This window comes from Micropterus dolomieu, linkage group LG09, assembly GCF_021292245.1.
Source record: "Micropterus dolomieu isolate WLL.071019.BEF.003 ecotype Adirondacks linkage group LG09, ASM2129224v1, whole genome shotgun sequence".
NCBI lineage: Eukaryota > Metazoa > Chordata > Actinopteri > Centrarchiformes > Centrarchidae > Micropterus > Micropterus dolomieu.
In genome coordinates, this window is record NC_060158.1 from 14688629 (window position 1) to 14711657 (window position 23029).

General features: G+C 39.6%; 2 protein-coding genes and 1 long non-coding RNA gene across 3 annotated transcripts; 1 reads left to right on the plus strand and 2 right to left on the minus strand.

The window, feature by feature from the left end:
• The first annotated feature begins 432 nt into the window (after nucleotides 1-432).
• On the plus strand, nucleotides 433-4697 carry psmg2 (proteasome (prosome, macropain) assembly chaperone 2). The gene is made up of 7 exons (XM_046058560.1): nucleotides 433-645; nucleotides 1511-1682; nucleotides 2188-2246; nucleotides 2399-2517; nucleotides 2610-2789; nucleotides 3830-3950; nucleotides 4189-4697. The coding sequence occupies exons 1-7, from the start codon at nucleotides 589-591 to the stop codon at nucleotides 4267-4269; spliced, it is 789 nt and encodes a 262-aa protein (XP_045914516.1). The 5' UTR covers nucleotides 433-588; the 3' UTR covers nucleotides 4270-4697.
• LOC123976405 lies at nucleotides 1468-4651 on the minus strand. The gene is made up of 4 exons (XR_006826346.1): nucleotides 3805-4651; nucleotides 2343-2850; nucleotides 1937-2071; nucleotides 1468-1741 (listed from the first exon to the last, which is right to left on the minus strand). It is a non-coding gene; the product is annotated as an uncharacterized LOC123976405 (long non-coding RNA).
• A 4025-nt stretch (nucleotides 4698-8722) lies between the features above and the next one.
• Nucleotides 8723-23024, minus strand: ptpn2b (protein tyrosine phosphatase non-receptor type 2b). Its single transcript, XM_046059172.1, has 10 exons — nucleotides 22785-23024; nucleotides 22205-22295; nucleotides 22015-22115; nucleotides 19492-19590; nucleotides 17759-17896; nucleotides 16876-17085; nucleotides 16010-16171; nucleotides 12605-12813; nucleotides 12283-12378; nucleotides 8723-9658 (listed from the first exon to the last, which is right to left on the minus strand). The coding sequence occupies exons 1-10, from the start codon at nucleotides 22839-22841 to the stop codon at nucleotides 9637-9639; spliced, it is 1185 nt and encodes a 394-aa protein (XP_045915128.1). The 5' UTR covers nucleotides 22842-23024; the 3' UTR covers nucleotides 8723-9636.
• Between the last annotated feature and the right edge of the window lie 5 nt (nucleotides 23025-23029).

Below are 23029 nucleotides of genomic sequence, written 5' to 3' on the forward strand. Positions count from 1 at the left end.
TTTTATTGTTCATATTGTTATGGCTAAATATGAAGCATATAAATATGCTGTAAAATAATTTAATCTGTATATTATTATTATTATTATTATTAGTAGTAGTAGAGGTAGTAGTAGTAGAGGTAGTCAATGTAAGTTCTTTGGTATCACTAGTATTTTAAATGACAGTGCTGTGTTTCAGTTGCAGATCTCTAATATCCAGGAAATCTTTGCAGAGCAGCAGATTGACCGTTATTATGCCTGATTACAATAGAAACTCCTGAAGCGCTGTTTAAAATACATAGTCTATATATCGATACATACACCGATAAACACAGATTATGAGTCAGTACAGACATCTACTAAATATTTTCCCCAAAATAAAGCTTCCCCGATACTTTAATTCAGGCATTCACAGCAGGTACTAAAGCCGCTCAATCATCAACAATCGACGCCGAGTGAGACCCCAAAGGTCCACAACACCTGGCATGAAAATAGAAGTGAAAACTGCCGGAATAATATAGTTTGTTATAATATTTATTACATAATAACATTTAAATCTCTTCCTCAGTACCTGTTTGGCTCTGTGTGCTGTGCTAGCTAAACAGCACCATGTTTATTTCTTCACAAAACTCGCCGCCCTCCTTCAAAGATTTCACTCTCGTCATGGTGAGTGACACAGTTTGTGGTTTCACTTCAACACCAGATTTAACTTACTCCGCTGTGAAAGTCGTGGCAGCCTTGTAGAATGTGTGTTATTGTGAATTAATCAGTGCTTCAGTTTGATTTTAGATTAACGATCTTACGGGACAAATGTCACGTGAAGTAAGGGTAGCAGTTTGATAAACCTAGGTTATTTGATGAAGGTGGGATATATTTTGACCTTATATACATGTGTATGATTTTGACACGTTGTGTTAAAGAGGACGTAACGTAATTCCCCACACCATTATTACACAAATACAGAGTCCTTGAGTCCCAAAAGATGGTGCAGTTTTTGGAACAGAGTCAAGTGCAAGCAAGACATGTCAGTTTTATTTACAGTATATGGCCCATAATCACAGATTTGCAGGTTAATGAGGTATTCAGACAATTTACTTTAAGTAAAATACCAATACCACCCTGTAAATACTCAAAAGTCCTGCATTGTGAAAGTAAAAGTATGCGTGCATCAAAAGTAGAAGTACTGAATGCAGAAAAATGGCACCTATCATTATATTGTTATTATTAATTATGGATGAATCAGATGATTATTTTCCACCTGTTAATCGATTGTTTGGTTTGTATAATGTCACTAAGTTTCCAATAAATTCCCATTACCCAAAGCCTGAAGTGACGTCTTCAAATGACTTGTTCTCTCTGACCAGACGTAAAAGCGATTCACTTTGCTGTAATTTAAGACAAGGAAAAGCAACAAATGGTCTCATGTGAGAGTCTGGAATCATGAAATGCAACTGCATTAAAAAAAGACAATTAAACAATTAATTTATCAAAATAGTTGCTACCTTTATTGTTGTTTATTCTCCCCCCTTAGCCAGCAGTAGCTGTTGGTAATGTGGGCCAGCTGGCTGTGGACCTCATGGTGTCCACCCTCAACATGAACAGAGTGGGCTATATACACACAGACTGTCTCATCCCCATGGCTGGGAACAACCCGTACGCCACCTGCAAAGAAGAAGCTGAGGAGCTGCACACGCCTGCAGAAGGTACCGTCTGATCATGGCTGACTATTTCATGACCTCTTTGGCTCTTGATCATTTGGCTGCTGTAGAAGAGATAATATGCAAAAGTATGTTCTTTATTAGACCATCACAGAGGGCCTTTTTGACTTTGTAAACTGACTACTAACTAATTTTTTTTCTCTGAACGTATGGTCTGTTATTAACCTGCACGCGTAGAGAGAAAGAAAACACTGATCTGTACTGAAAAATAAATTAGTTGTAATATTTGAAAAACAGACCACGTCTCCTGTCAGTTGCTTGGGGTCCAGCGGTCTTGTTGTGTTGCCCAGCGAGGGGTCTACATTTTTTCCAGGTCATTTGTTGTTGAGGACTAAAATAAAGCCTGAAAAATGTTCTCAATGGGTGCTGGCACTCTGTGAATAAATTGTGAGACAGGTCATCAATTTGTAGCCGCTGTGAAGTGAAAAGAAGTCAAACTCATTAAAAAATCTAATCCTCAATTAATCTGTCAACCTTTTCCCATCAACAGTTTACACAGCAGCAGAACTGAAGTTAGCAGTTCTTCAAATCAGAGCACCAATTATTCAGGTAAACACACATCAGCATGAGTACATACATTTAATTGTTTTTTAGCACAGGTATGTTTTAAGAGAGCATTAACTCCATCTTTATCTCTAAAATTACCTGGAATTTAATTGGTATTGTTGTATTTATGGCTGTAACTTTTGTTTTAATTGCAGACAAAATCCAAAAAGTTCCGTCAGCTGCTCGTCTCTTGGATCAAAGCCAGCGGGTTCTCCAGGACCGTAGTTCTGTCCAGCAGCCACGCCTACCAGAGGGACGACCAACAGCTGCAAGGGTACTCGACCATGCACTTCACATCATCACTGCATTTCTTTGCCTTTGCTGTTCACAGCTATCTCTACTAACAAACATGTGTATCCGTGTTAGCACTCCTTTGAGGTACCTGGTCACACCGTGCCTGCTGAAGGCGAGTGTGGACGTGTGGAAAGAGCTAGGCTGGAGGGAGCTGGAGCGAGTGGCGGCCTTCCCGGGACTAACAGATGCCAACACAGAGCCGCGCCTCTACATCCCTGGAGGAGGCATAACCAAAGGACTCTACACAGACAGGTACAGAGAGAGCAGCTTCAGCTTGCTGGCTGCTTCATAGAGACCTCAAGTCCAGATTGATCTGAAAGAGCACAGGGACAACTTTGAACTGGATTATTTATTTTATTTTTATATATTTTTTATAAATTGTTATATACATATATTTAGAGTTGGAACTGTCTATGTGACATGAGTCATGCTTCTGCTTCATTAACAAATTACAGCAACAAAATGTGCACCTTGAGCTGGTTATGTAGCATTCTAGAAAATTCACACATTAAATGCAGCCATAATAGTGCACCAGCTGTGTGTGTGTGTGTGTGTGTGTGTGTGTGGTTGTACGCGTTAGAGTTGAACAATGAATGTTTGTTTTTACCATAATTGTGAGGATGACTTGTCCACTGCAAAGACAAATTTACATACGTGTACAAATTAAGGAACCTGAACTTGACGCTAAGTCATAATTATGCGGAAAAAAATGTTCTTTGGTGATTGAATTGTCCTTATGAACAATTAGAACAATACAAGCATGCTCATTTAGATTGTTTATTTCTACCTTTTATGTCATGTTACACAGTGTTGTGTGTATGCACTGTGAACTGTCCACATAAACGTGGCTGAAAAACACATTTGATGGCAGTGGTCTTCCTCAACAAGGCCCGGGTCCCCACTGTTAGTGACTCTCATGCCCCCCTCCCCAAACTCACACACACTCATACACTCTCCTGACCCCACACTTTACAACAACGCTCAACTGTGCTTTATGCTCATGTTGCCAACTTTTGCACATACTTGTCAGCATTGTATTATATTATTATTGTATCTTTTTATATTTTTTTATACTTTTTTTGATCTCCTTACTTGTGGACTGTAAGCACCAATTCATACCTGGCAATAAACCCGATTCTGATTCTGAAAACCTGCAGAATAAGCTGTTATCTTATAGTATATAGTATGATAACAACAGAACACACTTTTACCTCATACGATATATATTTTTTGATTCAGCACACTGATAAAACTTTTTGTATCTGACCATGTGTGCTGGATGCTCTGTTCAGTTGTGCAGAGGATCTCCCCCTGGCGGTGCTGCTGCTCTTCTGTTCAGAGGGCGACAACATCCCGGACGCCTTCACTCTCGTCAACCACCTCAACGCCTGGCTCCATCTCCTGGACAATCCTGTAAGTGACAAACTGGATCAGTCGGCCTTATTACTGCAGTTAGGTTACAGAGCCATTTGCCTCCCAGTACTTTTCAGTACTGTAAGAAAATAAACATGCAGAGACATGAAACTTGCTTATTCGTCATAGTGAACAACATGCTTAGTTTGATTTAGTACAAATCACTCTATACTACAGTACAATGTGTGACTTTAGATCATGCATGTCTAATCATAGTTTTGTCTGATTCCCTTTTCAGAGCAAAGACCCCAACAAATGGAAGATCCCAACTTCTTGGAATCTGTTGTTTGGCAGCGGCATCCCCCCTTCTCTGTTCTGATACACGCGTATTTAGCTCATAAGTAGCTTCTGGGGAATGCAGTGAAGTTGAAGTTTCAAAAACAGTTTTCTTTGACATCTGTACTGTCCAGCCATAACATCTCTGCATTGTTCAGACCATCATGAGCTCTTCACTAAATCTGGTTAGTTAAGAGGATGTCTTTTTGTGTCCTAAGCTGATAAAACTGAAGGACACTTTCTGCTCTTAAATAATGTATTATGTTGAATTCACCTGGTCTGGACATAAAAACCTGGTTGTAACATGACCCCACAAGAACCTTCCCAATCTCGGACATTTATCACAGTTTTCTTTAATTTTGATGGTAATCTTTAAATGTACAACATTACGTCACGTGCAGGAATTGACCCAAATGAGCACTTCTGCAACATTTGAATGCCTTTTCTTCGCAATAAAAGATGTTAAAAGAATCCAGTGTGAATTTATATAAAATGATAAAGACTTTAAGTGTGTTACTCTCACTAGTCCCTGCCTCCGCCCCGAATAACTGAAAGTTGTTGGCCAGGTGCCACAGTGTGTTCCTGGCAGACCAGCCTCTCTGTAATTTGACTCCTATCTACAACACGTTACAACACCGCACATAGTGCTAACAACAAAACCGCTTTCTGATTCATACTGCGACCTTGTCAAGCTGTTTTGCCAAGTTTGCGGTTTTCTTTTCTGTCTGCATCATTGTTTTGGGTTATTTCTCAGTGGACTAGCTGTGGGAAAGGAATGTGCTGAAAGTGAACCAGAGACCAGCTCTGAGAAAGACACATCCATATTGAAAAATACTGCTGGCCCTAAAAGTAAATTCATATTATTAATAATGATTAAGCTATCAACAAATCTTTGTTTAATAATAGTCAGGGGTGATTATAAAACCAATTTTATGCCATAAATATCAAAATTAAATTAAAACACAACATCCTTACACAAACAGAAATTAACTTGTATCTTTTAAGTAGAATATTGATTGGAAGGATTAGAAAGTTATTTGTGGATAAAAGGGGAAATGAACAAATACTTTACTGCCGCCCCCAGCAGAGGACCGGAAAGTTGCTTTTCCTCACAGATTCACATATATTTATATTTCTATCAAAATAGGTTGTTAATATCCTCCAGGTATGTGGTCGGCTCCTTTTTCCTCCAAATGGCTCAGGGACATAGCCATTGGTCGTTTGGTTACTTCTTCGTCACCCAATTAGGAAGGGTGTACCTTACTGTTCTACGTTGCTTTTGGTCGAACAAAAGAGCGCTGACCCCAGACGTAGAACCCCTTTTGATCTACAGGAATACACAGTCCTTGCTCTACCAACTAGTCATACAGCACAACAGGGGTTGTCTCCAAAATGGTCAACACCCAATCTTAGGAGTCTATGAAGAAGTTAAACAAAAGGATCCTTCTGGCACTAAACAAAGAGGTGCCAATTTCGTTCACATTACAAAGGGGAGATAAACAATGGCTTAATTAACATTCTAATGCAATTGTCTGGCCTAAAATCCTGCAGTTTTACATTTGAAGGAAAACACTAAAACACTAGAGTACATTAAGTTTGTTGTAACTTTTTAAAACTCAACAAACAAAAGTAAAATAAAAAAAGGGAACATCTGATAAACAGAAAAATAAATGTTGAAGGAACAACACTTACTCACGTGAATGATTGAATCAAAAGGTTTATTGTTTGTCACTTCCTGGGAGTCCTTTTGTCTGTTACTGTTGTGGACGTCATTTTTCATTTTCCTTTCCAAATCTTCGAGAGTTACTTCAGTGAAGAATGATATGGTCACCTGATACAAAAAAAAACCTCAAAATGTTTATGGATCAAAGTGGTTTTACTAAGTATCTCACATTACACAGGCAGAGCAAAGAGGAGAAAATGGCAGTGGAGTCCTGTGTGACTATTGGACACACACACCTTGGACAACTCCACTCCTCACCTTCCTGAGACTAAAGGCATTGCCATTTCCTTCCACTGTGGTGTGAAATGACTCATTTGCAGCAACCCAATCTAAACTTGCCCTGTATATGGCACCTCCAGCCGAAAGGCTAACAAATGTGATCGCATTACTTTGACAAAACAAATGAAGAACTTAATTTAATGGGTTGGAGACATTCCTATGTGTCTACTTGTATCTGAGGCTACTGTAGTACTACCTATAGGCTTTTTACTGACAGCGTGTAGCACCACCTCTTTCTCCTGTGAGACACCACCCCCGTGAACCTATCAAACCAAACAACATCATAAATTGCACACCAGATGACATATTTTAGAGTCTAACCAAGATGACACAACAGCTGAGATAGACAGAATAGTGGCCAGCATGCCTCAGCCAGTATGGGCCTCCTCCTCTTATGATGTTAGTTTGAGTAGAGATATAACTAAAACATAATGCCTCCTTGCCAAGGTTACAGTGTCCTCTTTCTCAGGAAAAGAGAGAAAGCATTTGACCTGTGAGTCAATCTGTGTCTAAACCGAGGTATAACATTCAACACCTACCAACTTGAGTGACTAAACTGTAATTGACCACTGTTGATTTGCGCAATCTGTCCTCATTCAGAGTCATAACTTGACTTACCGACCCCTTGCTTTTTCCCCCTTCAGACTGGTTCCTGTGGAGAAAGAGGACTTCCACCATGTCTAAAAGTCATAGCTGCACTTGCGCTTAACAAATCTGCTGGTTTTGTCTTAGGTTCTCCACTCACAGTCACGGAGAGAGAGGAGTAACACTCACTGCTCCACACATTACACCCAAAAGGTGCTCTATTCTGAACCCTGCTACACTTTTACCTACAGAAGATGATGGTGAGCTCTGTAACTGACTGTGGGGATATAATTTCCTGTTTATCTAAACGTCACCCTGACCTTTCGGCTTACGGCTTTCTCCAACTCAGATCTTGCACTAATGAAAGCTTGTCACCTATTCAATTCAGTTCAATTTTATTTATGTAGTGCCAATTCAAGACAAAAGTTCTCTTATTGCACTTTCATATACAGCAGGTCTAGACCGTACTCTTTGTGATTATTATTTTAGAACCAACAATTCCCACCATGAGCAAGCACTTGGCGACACAGACCAAGAAAAACTTCCTTCTAAGAGGCAGAAACCTCATGCAGAACCATGGCTCAGGGTGGGCGGTTATCTACCTTTCAAAAAGGTAAAACAGTTACCCCCTACCATCTGGATGTTTGCATTACTTTAGTATCATTACATCCTCAGGGACACTCATGAAACATTGCCAATTGTTTGGTGATTTGTTAAATGCATGCCAAATACCCATTTCTTGCTGATGATCCTGATTCAATGCATCCAAAGCAGCTGTTTTCTATGAGTGTTGAGATATAAACAGATTCTCAAACTCACCAGAAGTCTAAACTTGCAGGACGTGAATGGCTGCCTCCCCTGGTGCTAGATATCCCAGAATGGTGATCCTATGCAACCAATGAGAAAATGATCTCATATAATGTGACCTAACCTCAGCTGTTCAGCCAACCCATTCTCAGGCAGCGACCATCCAGTTTCCTCCAAGGGACAAACCATGCCACACCATGCTGCATCAGAGAGCTGCACCAACAAATGCCCTGAAAGCCTAGATTACCACCACCAAGTGTGAGGGTGGTACTACTTGGGTTCACGCTATATGCAGGCTATGCACCAGAAATCGAGAGGATCCCCCCTCTTTGCTTATGTAGGCATTGAACTAGCAGGCTCCGGTGTCCCAGAAGTAGACTTAGGACACCCATAGTCGTCAGAGGAGCAGATAAAAGGCCTGAGTGGATTATACATAACAAACAGAGAAATCCAGACACCACAAATGGGGCTTTTTTAGATACCAAGAGAGGAAAACACCTAATTATTATGAACCACAGCCCCCAACAAACACATACTATTTCAAACCCTAAGGACTGTTGTGTGGGGATTCATCAGTGGTTCAACGTTTTCTGTCACGCCCCCCTTTAGAAGACGAAAAACGTTCAAGCCGTCCAACTCCAGCAAAAGTGGATTTCATTTTTATCAATCATTTACAACACAGGCGATTGAAATAAAACAAAAGATTCAGGTAGGCAAAATAGCCTTGCTCGCATCACCCCCCCCCCCCCCCCCGCCCCCGCCCTTTATTAGTTCAGAATTAGTTATTATAATGGTTATTTATTATAATTTTATTATAATGAAGGAAAACACTTTGTGAAGGCAATTCAGTAAACTCCTGAACTGGACTTGAATGATTTTCTTCAACAGCTGGCAGATTTTGTTCAGACAGGCTAGTTCTTTATAGTCTTTGTAATAAGCTCACCTCAGCTAACCAGATGCAGGTTTTCACTTCATTTTTAACATACAGACTTGAGAGTAGTACCAATCTTCTCATCAACCTTTCTCAAAATCTCAAGGTGCTGCTTATGATCAATGAACTACCAGGTTTGTGGTGAGGTAACCAGAGAAGAGCGAAGGCAGGTTGTTATGTAAACTAGATAATACCAGTTTTTATTAGAAGATTACACTCTAAAAAGAATTTAAGACAAATTCATTTCAGAAGGAGAACAACTCATCAAATCAGCTTTTTCTACTGTATTAAAATCTGTAACATCAAATTTGTGCATGTTGTTCGTCTTCTTGTTTTATGTTTACAAGCAAAAATATGTCTTTTTACACACATCTTTTTAAAAAGAACACTATGTACATCATGGAAACATCACATGCCACTGAATTTCTCATGTGGGAGGGAGGCAGTGCTTTTGATATTTAACCAACCCGCCGCCATCACCGTGAAAAACTTCAAGTAATCTCTTATAAAAAATAGAACATTTTTATTTTCCCCTCTGAAAAAAAGTTTTTCTGAAAATACACATATGAACAGCATTACAAATTGGCAATGCATAGCCACTATTATCAGTCTTAATTTCATAAACGCAAAGAAGCATAATAGAATGACAAAGCTGCAAATAATAATATTAAAGCAAAAAAAATTAAGATTTTTGGACTCCAGAAGCAGAGCAGACTGAGGTTGAGGTGTGACCGTGGGATGAGGCGCTGGTGTGTTTCTCTTTTCAAATGTGCTCTCTTCAAAGAATGTCGAAGTGTCTGCTGTAAACTGTTTAGAGAGGATGAGGAGACACGGGAAACCTGTGAGGTGGGGGACAGAGGCGAGGGAAGCGTGCGGTGGCTGAATAATGTTACTGGGCTTGGGGGGAAAAAAAGGTTTTTAAAAAGCGTTGAAGGGAGGAGATCTGGCTGTTGAGGTGGAGGTGAGGAAGAGTTTTTTGGAGTCGAGGAAGAAGGGCACAGAGGTTGGGAGAGAGGCTGGAGTTCCCTGCCGATGTTGGCTTTGCTGTCAGAGCTGTCCGTGCGTTGGTCTGCAGGTGGAGGTGGTTAGCAGTCGCTGGTTTTCGCCCTGTCACAAAGACACAAAGTATTTAAAGAGGCTGAACTCAAACTATTTTCTACCAGAGTGAAGCTGTGATCAAGAGTGATCAAAGGAACTTAGTTAGTGCCTTCAAGCTTGGTCACGTTTAAAAGATAAAACGAGGCCGAGCTGATACAAAGGAAGGTTTGCTCAACTCTTAGCAGGAGCTGTGGCACGATGCAGTGTCTTGGATCACTTTGGTCTTACCAACATTAGATTGATTATCGGTGCAAAGCAGCCATGATGTTTAATAAGCAACATTTCACACTGTGTTTAAATGTTCGTTTAGTTATTGCAGAGGATTAAAGCACAGAATTAGATTTAATTATCTGTGAACATCTTTGATGTAATCTTGAGCTCCGGGAATTTCAAGATGAGCACTTTGGCTTACAGTGCTGTAATGTTTCAAATCTGCCACGGGAAGGAGATCATGTAGACATATAAATCTGCTAGCACGGCTGATGCTGCCCAGCTGCTTGGCTTTAGATGTAGTGTGTGTGTGTGTGTGTGTGTGTGTGTGTGTGTGTGTGTGTGTGTGTGTGTGTGTGTGTGTGTGTGTTTTACTGCTAAAACCTAATCACATCAGCATTACTATTAAATGTAACTTCTAAAAAGAACTGAATCTTTACAGAATGATTATCTATAGAGGTCTAACAATACTTTAATTGACATTCATCGTAAAAACTATTCTGATATTCAAATAGTTGTGCAAGTAATTTTCTAAGCAAAAATATCCAACACCTCCCTTGTTTCAGCTTCTTCATTTTGCGGATGGAGCTTATAGTAAACTGATTATTTTTGGGTTTGGACAGTTAACAAGACATTAGCCACCTTTGGCTATTGATTGACAGATAGATGAATAATGAAAATAATAGACAGTTGCAGCACTAAATATGGAGTTTAATAAACTATAGCAAAAAACGACAAAAATGTTTGATCGTCCTCCAGCCTATTTAATCAACAAAGCCCTCCCGACCATAAATTTCCTGATGAATTTTGAACATCCAAACGTCCATTAAACCTTTAACAAGGCCAACTGAAGCAGTTTAAAACCCACAAACTGTTTAGGAGCGCTGCCATGCTATGGTCCTGAAGAAACGTAAATAACTCTTAAAACGTCTCTGAAAGTTAGGAGAAGCAGCAGCAAATCACAGTAAACATGCAACAAACCTTAATGAGCCCCAACTCATTCAGTGTGATCAACTGACAGCCAAAACCAGGACTAGGATTAGCTCTTTATTGGTGAGTTACTTTAATATGTCCTTTGTATGATTGTCAAAGGAACATTAATGATTCTACATTCTCGGTCCTAGACACCTTACTTGTGAACAAAACAGCAGCACTCTTAATTTGCAAAGCAGTGGTTTAGTGAAAACTTTAGTGGTGGTTGATTTATAACCGTGTCTTACGCTGGCTTGCTCGATAACATTTGACAGGATTTAACAGACAGTTGAAACGATGCCACCAAAATTTAATCTATGATGCACGCTTTAAATTAGCACCTTGCATTATTCCAACTCAATTTGACATTTCAGAGCTTCAACAACCATAAACCACAAACACTACACTCCCACACACACACCATGCTAGAGCGCAGCCAAAATTAACAAAACCACAGGAGCAAAGCGAATAATGAAAACAAGAACAAAACCTTAATAGAAACAAAAACATCGCAGCCACACACACACACACACACACACACACACACACACACACACACACACACACACACACACACACACACACACACACACACACACACACACACACACACACACCTCCATGTACAAGAGTGGTCGCTCTTTCTACTAGCTGCAGGTAAACTTCATCCTTTAAATGTGCTCCTGGTGGTTGTTGTTGCTGCCACAGAGGGGGGTACAGATACACTGCCCCCCGCTGGACAGGCCAGCTCTTGTCATGTGCAGCAAATGCAGCCCAAACTGTCCGAGAAGAACCACAACAGCAGAGTAAGACCTCGTCAGAAATGGCGCAGTTTTGGCCGAATTACTGGAATAACACTGACACATGTCACACAACAAAGGAAGGTTTCTCAGAAATGACTTAATGAGCCTTTTTTTTTTTTGGAGGTGCACAGTCATCAGAAATAAGTGCATCATCAGATATAACTGTCCCGCCTTTGTGAGAACATGAAGTAGAGCTCAGTTAGCTAGACTGGTGGCTTCACACTAAACGACTGAGAATGCTGAGAGAAAAGAAGAAAATTAGAAATGAAGAGAAAATGAATGCCTCAGCTCTGCATGAAGTCTGACTTGTGCTATTAGGAAGTTGAGTCATGCACTGGGAAAGCCTACTTTGATTCACTCTGTGGGATTAAAAGAAGTTAAGCTGAAAAAAAGACTCATATCTAGACTAAAGGTAACTACAACACTGAGCAAGCAGAGTGATGTCAGATTTTCTACATGTCAACATTATTTAGTGATTGCACCAACACCAGATCTTTTCTTAACACGTACTTGGCACAGACTAGACACAGCAAGTAAAACAGAAGTTGCACTGTGACGGTGCATGACATAAATCATCCTGGAAGGTAACAACACTTTTGTGTGCTTTGTGTATGAAAAATAAATGTGACCAAAAGACTTAATCTTAACCTTTTTCTCTTCTTCTCTGAATCATTTGTCCTGGGCTTGCTGTGGGGTGTCTTGGCTGTTCCTGATTTGGAGATACTGTCTTCCCTGCGTCGTTTGCTGTTAAAAAAAAAAAGAGGAGGGAAATGGGTGAAAAGTTGTTTGGCCGTCTGACAAAGATGAACTGTCCCTTTATAATGGCATGATTACTACCAGTAACTGTCTTCACAGACTAGCTTTGCTTTTTTGTGGGAATCATGTCACCTTTGTCAAGTTGTTTGAAAGAGCAATTAGCTTATCACCACTGATATTATGACATAATGGTTAACAATTGGAGTGTACTGACTGTGTTGTGCTGCTGTCCAGCTCTTGTTCCTTGCAGGGAGACTGTGTGGGTACTTTGCCATCCTGTCTGTAGTCGCCTCCCTCCTCTAGCTGACCTCCCCGCTGGCTGCCATTGCACCGCTCTGTCGGACACCTGGCTTGAGTCTGATTTGAAGGGGGAGACTCTGATTTGGGTTCCTGATCTTCCCTGGACAACTCCTGCCACCGGTTCTACACAGGGAGAATAACAGTAGACCGAGAGAAGAGGAAGATAGTTTACTTTCAACTTTATTTTCTAGTAATGCAATAAATAAATACAAAAGAATTTGAGTGGGATATATTTGAGACCTTTAAAAAAAGGCCATAATTGGTCATGATGTTTGTAAAATCAGTGTTTCCCATTAAGTTACGAGACCATGGCGGCCCGCCATAGTCTAAATTTGCTCCGCCATAGTTTCAAAATGACCCGAAAATATTTTTACACATCTCTTAATAACATTACAGACCTCTAACGTTGGGTTTTGTGGGCGCTGCTGTAAGCTCGCACGCTCACACACTTTGACATCTGACTCGAGACAACCACTTTTATTTTGAGGTAACTATGGTAACGTTAATGGTCTGTTTCTGTCACTCGTTTGTGAGAAGGCGATTAAGCTAGCCGCGCCTAAATTTGGAGAGCACATGCATTCAAGCCTTTATGTTAATTCCACTGTAACGGACGGGTGCGAGCTGACAGGCAGGTTAGCGACTTTATCCAGTCAGTTTCTCTCTTTACAAAGACAAGTGTTGCAGTATGAGAGTCCTACCTGAAGAGAGGCTGTGAAGTCTTCATGTTACGCGATACAAGAAGCACATACAACATTATTTATCAAATTGGGTTGGACTTTGACTTGAATTTAGCGCGAGGATACACGTGACAACGTCCGGTTTGCAAATTAAGGTGTCTATACAGTATGGAAATAAGATTCATTGGATTATATTCACAGAAAGTATAAAACATATTATGTGTCCAATAAAAAAAAACAAAAAAGAACAACAATAAAATGTTAGGGAAATTACTTATTCTATTTTCTATTCTTTGATTTGGGTTTTTGGAAAAACATAAAATAAATTTGTTGACTTTTGTTGCTGTTTCATCACCCTCAAATAGTTTGTTAGAGCACAACATTGTTTACAAGCGTACAAAGTTCTTCATAGATAGCCTCTTAATTTTGCACCAAATTAATACATTTAACTTTAAAATGTACAAAATTTTCTTCCGGGGTGGGGGGAATGCCCCAGGACTGCCTACCATAGTCTCTTTAAATCCTGTGGGAAACACTATAAAATCATACGATGGAGTGATGTTCTGTGTACGACAAGAAACTAAGCTATTAGCCTAATCATGCACGATAACGACAGCCCCGTACTGCAGCATCGTGAACATAAATCCCTGCTCTTTATCTGTAAGTATTCAGTATCGGCTTGAACAAAATACTATAGTTTGATACTTTAAATTTGTTGTAAGTCAATACCTCTTGACAAAAGTCAATAAGCTGCAAACAATCCTCCTCCTATGAGTGCCGGCCCAGAAGAAGCGTGAGGCTGAGCAAATATGAAAGAATTTCAGTTTCAGCCTCAGTGATTGTGGGCTGTGATAAAAGTTAAGGACCTCGTAACATGTGAAGGAAAATGCTGTTTATAGAGACCAGTGGGTGAAACAGAATTCAGGTAGATACAAAAATGAATGGCATGGGCTTGTAAAATTGACCTCAATGTCTACTACTGTCCAGGCTATCGTCTAAAATAGTGCCTGGAAACATCATATTTTGACATTAGTTTTTAACCTCTCAGACTGCATGAATTGAGACAGTAGTTTCTATTTGTGTCACTCACAGAAAAATGTCAAGGTTGAAGTAGGATGCAATGTAAATGTACACGTGTTTGTTTTCCCTTCATCATGTTTCAACAGTGTAAAATCTAGCCGCTTCTCATATTAATACACCTCTCTATCATTCTTATATTGTTTCCCCTCTCATTTCAAAAGCAAGATTTGAGTGTGCACATGCCTGGACGCCCAGCGATAAGCTGGGAAATCCACAATAGCCTTGTTTCATATACGGCACATACAGGTATTTACATATACATACCTCCTGTCAGTGAATTAATGTAGTGGATAAACTTGTTTTTCTTGTCTAGTCTAATCAACCTCAAGTAAATAAGTTCAATAGAAACTCCACATGGGTTTATTTGGTAAATAACCCTGTAGGGTGGAATATATATTTTTAATTTTACATTGTTCACACTGTGGCTCTCTTGCTGACAAATGTTTATTCCCCTTAATTTACCAATCAACTGACCGACCTCCACTGCCACACTTTTGTGTTTTTCTCTAAAGCCAAATTCCTAATTCAACAGAGGCCTAGAGAAACTCACAAACCAACAGTGCTGTCTGTGTTTGAACTAGATAAACAAAGGTTAACAAGAGAGTAAGTATAATATTTAAACAATATGTATTCTGGTTTGACACTAAACCTATTACACCACTATCCAGTTTCACAAAGCCTGGGAAGAGCTGAGGGTTATTCAAAAGTTGCTCTTGTTTGAGTTCAATATTCTTTCTCCAAACACGATACATTCAGGCTGTCATACGCAAACCAGAATCCACTGAAAAACAACACCATTTATCACACTACTAAATCTTAATCTTTTTAAACTCCCACTGGGAAAACAGGCAAACACTAGATACAGAAATAAAATGGAGAGGAAAAAGTACATATAATTTATATCTCTGGTCCGATTTACACCTGGCATTAAAATGGGTTTTGGGTGATCAGATTGCAATCGGATAGAGCTCGACCACATGAAAATACAGGTGTAAAGGGACTCAAGACGCACTGAGGTTGGATTGGGAGCCAATCAGTCTAGATGCCATTGCGTCGTCAGTCCATATACAACAACTACGTGGGCAGAAATACGTACTGGTCTCAGTCTCCCACAAATAAAATCATACTGCACATACAGTATGTGTCCATACAGTGGACAGTAAACTGAACATATCCGTTTGTGAACGTGAACTCCTGCACTGCTGAGTTCAATATGAACTACTAATATAACAGAGAGAGCTAGCGCAAGGAAACAATGCCAGGTGGAACTTAAGTTTCACATTCAGAGACGGCTCAGAAAAATATTATAGAGCATTTTTTGGACCCCAGCAAACGAGAGGAGGATGTGACGGTTGTTTGAGCTGTATAGAGCGATCGGATCTTAATGTGGACACTGGAGACAAATATTAATAGCAGGTGTAAATGTTATCAGGTTAAATTCATATCTAAATACAATCTGGATACGAGATATATTTTAATGACAGTTGTGAAGGGGGCAATTGCGGAAGAGAACGCGTCAGAATGAGTAAGGGAACTGGTCGTGGTGCGCGCGTTGCAGGTACCTGTACAGAGGAGTCTCCCATGATGCACTTGGCTCCTTCGAGAACAGCCATGTAGGAGAAGCGCAGCTGGTCGGGGGTCTGGATCAGGCCCATACGGTACTTCCTCATGTTCAACAGGATGCTTTTGATGTCCACTGATGAGGGGTCTTTCCTCTTCTCCATCTGGACAGGAAAGCAATGGAAATTAGCTCAACTAACCAGGATGAATCTCCATTTCCTCTATACCTGGTGACTCAGCTGTTTGTTGGGTTTCTGACACTGTGACACATCACCGGTCTGTGACAGTGACTATAGTGCAGCAGTTTTGGCTGTAATTGACCATTTTTAGTATCCTGTTTGTCTGTGATCTGGCTCATCTACCCCTACATCAACCTATATTCACCCTATCTTTAAAAAAAACAAAAAACGTTTTCTTAATACTAACATACCGTTTTATTACCAAAATGTCTTATTTGTTTTAGTATTATTGTTATTGTTTTTATCTTATATTATATATTAAGGGGGTGGCGATGGAGCAGTGGATAAGACTAATGCCTTTGTGTGGGAGACCTGGGTTTAATTCCCATATGACATCCGCCCTGAGCAAGACACTTAACCCCACTTAATTACTGCGGAGGCGTACAACCACAAAATCACATAATAGTGAGTTTAACCAAATTCTGAACCAGGTGTCAATCAGAAAAAAGGTTTACTTACTTACACAAGTATTCTGCTATACTCTAAATATACCATTTGGTGTTCAAAATATTTTTGAAACAGATTTTGTGATCATGCAAAATGTTAAAAAGGTAAAATCCAAATCCATTTGGATTCTGGCCTATGGGAATATTTTGTAAAAACATATAGAACAAAGAGGAAGGACTTACCAGGACCACACACGTGTCGACTAACGAAAACGTCCCCGAGCGTCCGATTCCAGCGCTGCAGTGCACTACAGCCGGCCCGTGATCCACCCCCAGCGCTCCCGACTCCCGCACTTTGAAGAGGAAGTTTAGGAAGGATGCCGGGGACTCTGGGACACCAAAGTCAGGCCACGTGGTGTAATGAAAGTGGTAGATCTCTCTCTTCTCCCCCGTCTGTGAAAACAGGCAAGCAGACGCCTCATTAGCAGGTGCTAAACATTTATTATACCATTCATTTTCAGTGAGCCAGTCAGTGCTGACATTCAGTTCTGTTTGAGGTGCCTTGAGGTCATTGTAGTGCTTGTTTAAGTAGTGTTTGACAGCTGCAAAAATTTACAGTTTCAGTTTCTGTAAAACCAGGTTCTGAAAACTTGACACACCAAAACAGCAAAACACGACGTGTGTGTACTTATTTCTCACACTTATTTTTCTTGTTGCACCCATGTCAGTTAATTTTTTATTTAGTATAAAAAATGTGTGTTCATTTTGGAATATAAAGAAGTGGTGAAAGATGGATAACAGAATTTCTTTGTTTGGACAAAAACCTGTATTTTAAATAGTGCTCTGCTGCATAATCTGCAGCTCATTTGAATTTTCCACACCTACATGCTACCGAAACGTTGGATGTGTGTGTGGGAACATAAACTCTGTGTAATCTGCCTTAAAGTCTGTGGAAACAAACAACAATGAGCCTCAGTAATGAACAAGGATGTTTTCAGTTCTAAGAAGCCTCGGACAACACAGGTCCTTGTGATGCGTCTTGGTGTTACACCCCTGAACCATTTCAGTTTTCCTTTGCCACCTTTTACTAGGAATTCCCCTTTTGCTAAGTAATAATCTGTCCTACATTAATATTCTGCAGCTCCAGCACTCTGGTGGTGTAGTAAGACTTGGTGTCTTCTGACAACAGCGTGACCAAGAAACGTGTGTCTCTGAAGGCCATCTCCCTCTCCTCAGCAGTGGGCCAGTACTGGGCGCACTTTTCCTGTCACAGAAGGAGAAAGGGGACAAACCTGGTAAGAGAAACCAAACAGGTTAAACATCTGACAAAGGAAAAACACCTGATGAAAAGCAGACGCTGGCTGAGTGGCCAGGTTGGCCTCGAGGGAAAGCAGCTGACGACTAACAGGAGGGACAATCTGATCCTCAGCACAGAGAGGGAAGCTGGATTAAAAATAAAATCCATTTTTCTATGCCTTTGTCTTCTCTCTTCCCACACATACCTGCACGGATTTTGTCTTTACAGCTTCTCACATATTACTACTAGGTATTTTTCACTTTGTGACTACAGTCCTCACATAACACAGTAACTTGACTGCACCACTACATTACACATCCCCACCAAAATCCCCCCCTCTTTTTACAAGTATTTAAATAGTTCTGTTTCCTTTTTTGTTTTGTAAAGCAGTGGTTCTCAAAGTGGGATCCGGGGACCCCCAGGGTGTCCCCAGCTAAAAGGGGAATAATTTATTTTCACTATAATTCCATCCAAAGTGACATAGAGTCATGAATTTCTTATACTTTCTAGAATAAAAAAATCTAATAGCCAAAATCCTATCAGATGGCGGTTCTGGGACTAAATCTTATCAAATGGGGTTCCGTGGTCTAATTTGTGTCAGTTCAGGGGTCGTTGACGTGAAAAAGTTTGAGAACCACTGTTGTAAAGCACTTCGTTTGAGGTACATTTCTTGCATGAAAGGTGCTATATAAACAAAATAAATGGAATGAGAATAGAATAAACTAAATTAATGTTTATTATTATTATAAAACAGTAGTGGAAACAAATCTAGCTTAGACAAAGTTAATATGAGAGGCCTGGCTCAAAATAATTCCACTTAAATAATGTCAACAGTACTTTTCAGGGAACAGCAAGTCATCCGTCTGTATTGTGGTCAAATACTGTGATAAATACTTAAGTTATGTCTACGACTAACGTCTCACTGTACAGTATATTCTTAGTGTTTTTTCAGTAAACAGACAATGGCCAGACCTGTTGAGGATAAGGCTATTATTCAACCCTCCCTCTGCAGGATTGGAGAGCTGGCCTACATAAAAGATCCTTGTGAGGTTAATACTATCTGTATACTAGGTGCTCTTTATCTTCAATTTCCAAGAAAACAGCCAGTGAGTGAATCTCATGACTGAGCGAGATTCACTCCAGCTGCTTTACTGAGAAAGAGAGGGAGAGAGAGAGATCGCAGCTGCTGCGTGTGAGATAGTTTCTGCGTGACTGTGTGTATGTTTAATGTGTTTTAATAAGGACACTGCAGGATAAGAGCAGAGATGTTGGGCTGCCCCCCTGCTCCTCGCATACATCTGTGAACACGCTGTCAAAACACTGAACTCCTGTTATCCTGCTGGCAGGAGAGTAAAGCTTCAGAGTGGAACCAAAGTTACAAGATTAATTCAACAAGATGCATTAATCATTTCACACTGTCAGCAGGCTGCAAACCTTGAGAAATTGTGTGTGTTGTTTTTCTGTGGTCTAGTCAGAATTTTTGCAGCCTGTGTGGGTGCATACGCACCAGACAAATGACAAACCCAACAATATTTTGGTCTTTTTTATAATTGTGTACTTACTGAGCCTTTCTCAATGACCCTGTTGAGCATGATGACTGCCTTGGTCTTCTGCTCCCAGATCATGAGCCAAAAGTGGCCACAGGTGTTCCTGAGGGGGCCCTGTGGACAGAAACACACATAGCAGGAATTCAGTGGGAAGTCATTTAAAATGGAAATGTGTGTTATCTTCCAGGCATGAACAATAATTTTACTGTAGATCCACTGAATGCAATAGCTAAGCTACTGGCTGAGAATTGTCTTTATCAATGCGATCAACAAGATTTGCAGAATGATAAGAGTTTAGTGAAAAGATCAAGACTACTAAAGGTTATGTTGTGGTTGAGTTGAGAAAACTGCTCTCAGTAAGATTCAATATCTTTGAAGGTCAGATGTATCTCAAATAATTCTGAATACATAGCATACACAAAGGCATGGAGAACACTGAGATATTGTCAACACGTCTTTGCGTCAGTAACAGGATTAAGAGAAATACCACCATGTACAGTAACACAATGTTTGTCTTTTAGATGGCAGTTTTTTATCCTTAAAATAGGGCTGCACGATTAATCTAATCGCAATCGTGATGTCGTTATGTGCGATTACATAACTGCAAAAAGTGTGCGATTTAAGCAGAAAAAGTGTGCTGTGTGTGTGAGACTCTCCTCTCAGTTTGTACTACAGTCTGCTCACTATCTCCGCCTACACCGGGCTCTCACATGTGCCCCTAAAAACAGATAAGTACGAACCACAAAAAGTAATTTATAGGCAGTGAGCGAGTAACGTTGAAGACAACAGCCTACCGTAACTCCCCCCTGCTAATCGTTGAAAACATACCCGGACTCGCCACCGGAGCAGCAAGCAGGACATTAAAAAAATCTGACATGCTACAGCGAATCATTAAATGTTGAACAACATGATTATTGACAAGTGAATACTTAGCATTAACAAATTAGAGACCGATATAGATAATTTTGCTTGCACCAGGATTAAATAAATAAGAACAACCCACAGAAATGAAACGGCTGTAACTGGATTTAATAATCAACTAGTGGTAAAATAGTATACTATTAAATGAAATTATAATGAATATAGTAATTAATATATTAACATTATACTAACAGTTTACTATTAACTGAGCATCATACTCTTTATTTAATGTTATAATATTATGCTAATACACTCATGTATACTAGTTCCTCCTCCAGGTTGTGGATAGAGCCTCTGCATTACACAGATGTAGATTTAGACCTAGGATGCCAGTGTGCCAATATGTGCTCCTTTAGCCATCTCCTCCTGAGAGCAACATGAACCCTTTGTTCTGTTTTACTAAAGTTATTGTTATAAATATTGTTTGTTGTTTAATTTTGTTCAAGTTGAGAAAAACACATTTCAAAGTCACTATTTCGTACATTTTCCTTTATAATTAAGCAAGTACACTCCAAGCAAGTACAACAATTTGTTCCATTATAATCAAATCGCAATCACAATATTGTCCACAATAATCAATTTTTTGATTTTTCTCAAATTTTGCAGCCCTACTTTAAAATAATGGTGAGTACTTGCAAAACATTTTCCCACAAGCAAATGTCAATACCAAGCAGCTGACTTGGATCAGACTTGGGGTCTCCAGCTAAATGGAAAGTATATCCGACAAGGGTTTTCCTGAGACAGATTATCCTCTTGAGGTTTATTTATTTGCAATTCGAAGTCAGTTTAGAGACACATTTTAATAGCTTTACTCCTTGCTATGCAAGTTAAAATTCATCTCAATGCTGCGGTTTGTTCTGTTATATGCATGGCTACACATAAACAATGTTGTCTGTAGGCAAGAGTGTTGTGAAGACAATACATATGACACACATTAATGTTGATTTATTTTAGTTTTTAAATAACCTTGATCAAGGTCAAAACTTTTTGTATGGTCCGTTATATGTAGAAAGAAAGGATATAAAATAGAGCCAGTCTAACTGTCTTAAGTTATAAATACACCTTGTGATATTATCATTCTTTTAGTCTCCATTTTCCCAGACTTAACACACTTATTAATACTTATTTCACTTATTACAAGTCTATATAACTGTACATAGCTAACTGTAGCACGTCATCATTAAAAAAAGCTTAGTTACAAAATACTGTATGGCCTCTACATAAATATTTCTTTACTCTTCATCAATCATTATTTACCGTTTTGAAATTGAAACACGCTCCTACATTTCAAAAGATATGGCATCAGAAAGATCATAACATTAACCAGCTCTACTTGTTTTTGTAGCTACGTGGCCACATAAACCCACACAAGTTGTCGTGAAACCACAAACACACTCCTTCAGTTGACATTACACAGTGATGCAGAGACTGTACTCATCACTAAAAGCACATGCACTGTGGGCTGTTTGGTTATACAAACCAAAGAAATGTGACAATGTCACTTAAGGTATTAAAGGTTAAGATGTGTTACAAACCAAACGATTAGTCAATTCATCCAAAAGATAATAAGCAGATAGGCATGATTGTTATTAGTGGAATAAAAAGCCTTGGACTTACCTGAGTCAATATGTAACTTCTCTGGGCTTCCTCCATGACCACCAGACTTGCATTGATGTAGTCATTTTCTGTGCTCTCCAGCTTCACCCGACTATGATCAACTGGAGGCATCAAAATTAAAAAGTATTATTATTATAAGAGATCTTTAGAAACGTCACACTGTGAGCAGTTTTAACTAATATGTACCTACATGGACTGACATCTCTGTATCTATTACGGTTGCGATTCTCTGGATACTTTGCCACTTTGTAGGAGCACTCGTGGGACTGATTCCTAATTTCCTGAATACAACAGAAAGACCGTTTTAGAAACAAGAAATCGACACACACAGTGATCAGAGCGAGCAGGAAACATATGTCATCCTATTTGAAAAGTTGACATCCAATAATCAGTGAACAAACACAGTTACTTCCATCACTAATGTGGAGAATAAAACTTGTAGAGGTGTATAACAGTCAAACAAGTGAATAACTTAGCTATGTAACGTAGCTTACGTTAATCACTGTGAGCTTCAACCACATGCACAAGCTTATGACACTTGACAAAGCTTAACGTTACGGTAACATTAGCGGTGTCACACATCTATACACAAACTGAAAAAAAACTTAAAACCAACCAAACCAAACGTATCAAAAAAATTAGCGATGTTTAACAGGCTCAATATGGGATACTTGACGAGCTAGCCGAACTGTTAGCTTGCTAAATTAAATGCGCGCTTTAAGTACTGACTATTTACGTTAGCTTTATGCTAGCTTTGCTAACAGACTTACTAGGTAGAGTTTTTGCCACCGGCCCTCTGAATCTATGTCTTCAAACTCCTGGTCCATTTTCACTGTGGCTAAGCCAGTCTATTTCAATCAAGATATGTGTTATTACTTGTCTGACAATCTACCTCATTACGTTAGTCAGGCTAGAGAAGCTTTTGGTCAAAGAGTTATTACTTCCCTACGCTAACGAGTTTTCGGCGACTGTTTGTCCGATTTCTCTCTGGTGCAGTTGACGTCTGAACAAGTAA

Excerpts from the sequence above, each read along its gene's own strand:
- psmg2 (XM_046058560.1), top strand. The coding sequence starts at position 589 with ATGTTTATTTCTTCACAAAACTCGCCGCCCTCCTTCAAAGATTTCACT. Across the intron at positions 646-1,510 it reads AAGATTTCACTCTCGTCATG|CCAGCAGTAGCTGTTGGTAA; the intron begins GTGAGTGACACA and ends CTCCCCCCTTAG. Across the intron at positions 2,247-2,398 it reads TCAGAGCACCAATTATTCAG|ACAAAATCCAAAAAGTTCCG; the intron begins GTAAACACACAT and ends TTTTAATTGCAG.
- ptpn2b (XM_046059172.1), bottom strand. The coding sequence starts at position 22,841 with ATGGACCAGGAGTTTGAAGACATAGATTCAGAGGGCCGGTGGCAAAAA. Across the intron at positions 22,296-22,784 it reads GGTGGCAAAAACTCTACCTA|GAAATTAGGAATCAGTCCCA; the intron begins GTAAGTCTGTTA and ends TGTTGTATTCAG. Across the intron at positions 17,086-17,758 it reads TGGAGCTGCAGAATATTAAT|ACGGGGGAGAAGAGAGAGAT; the intron begins GTAGGACAGATT and ends CTGTTTTCACAG.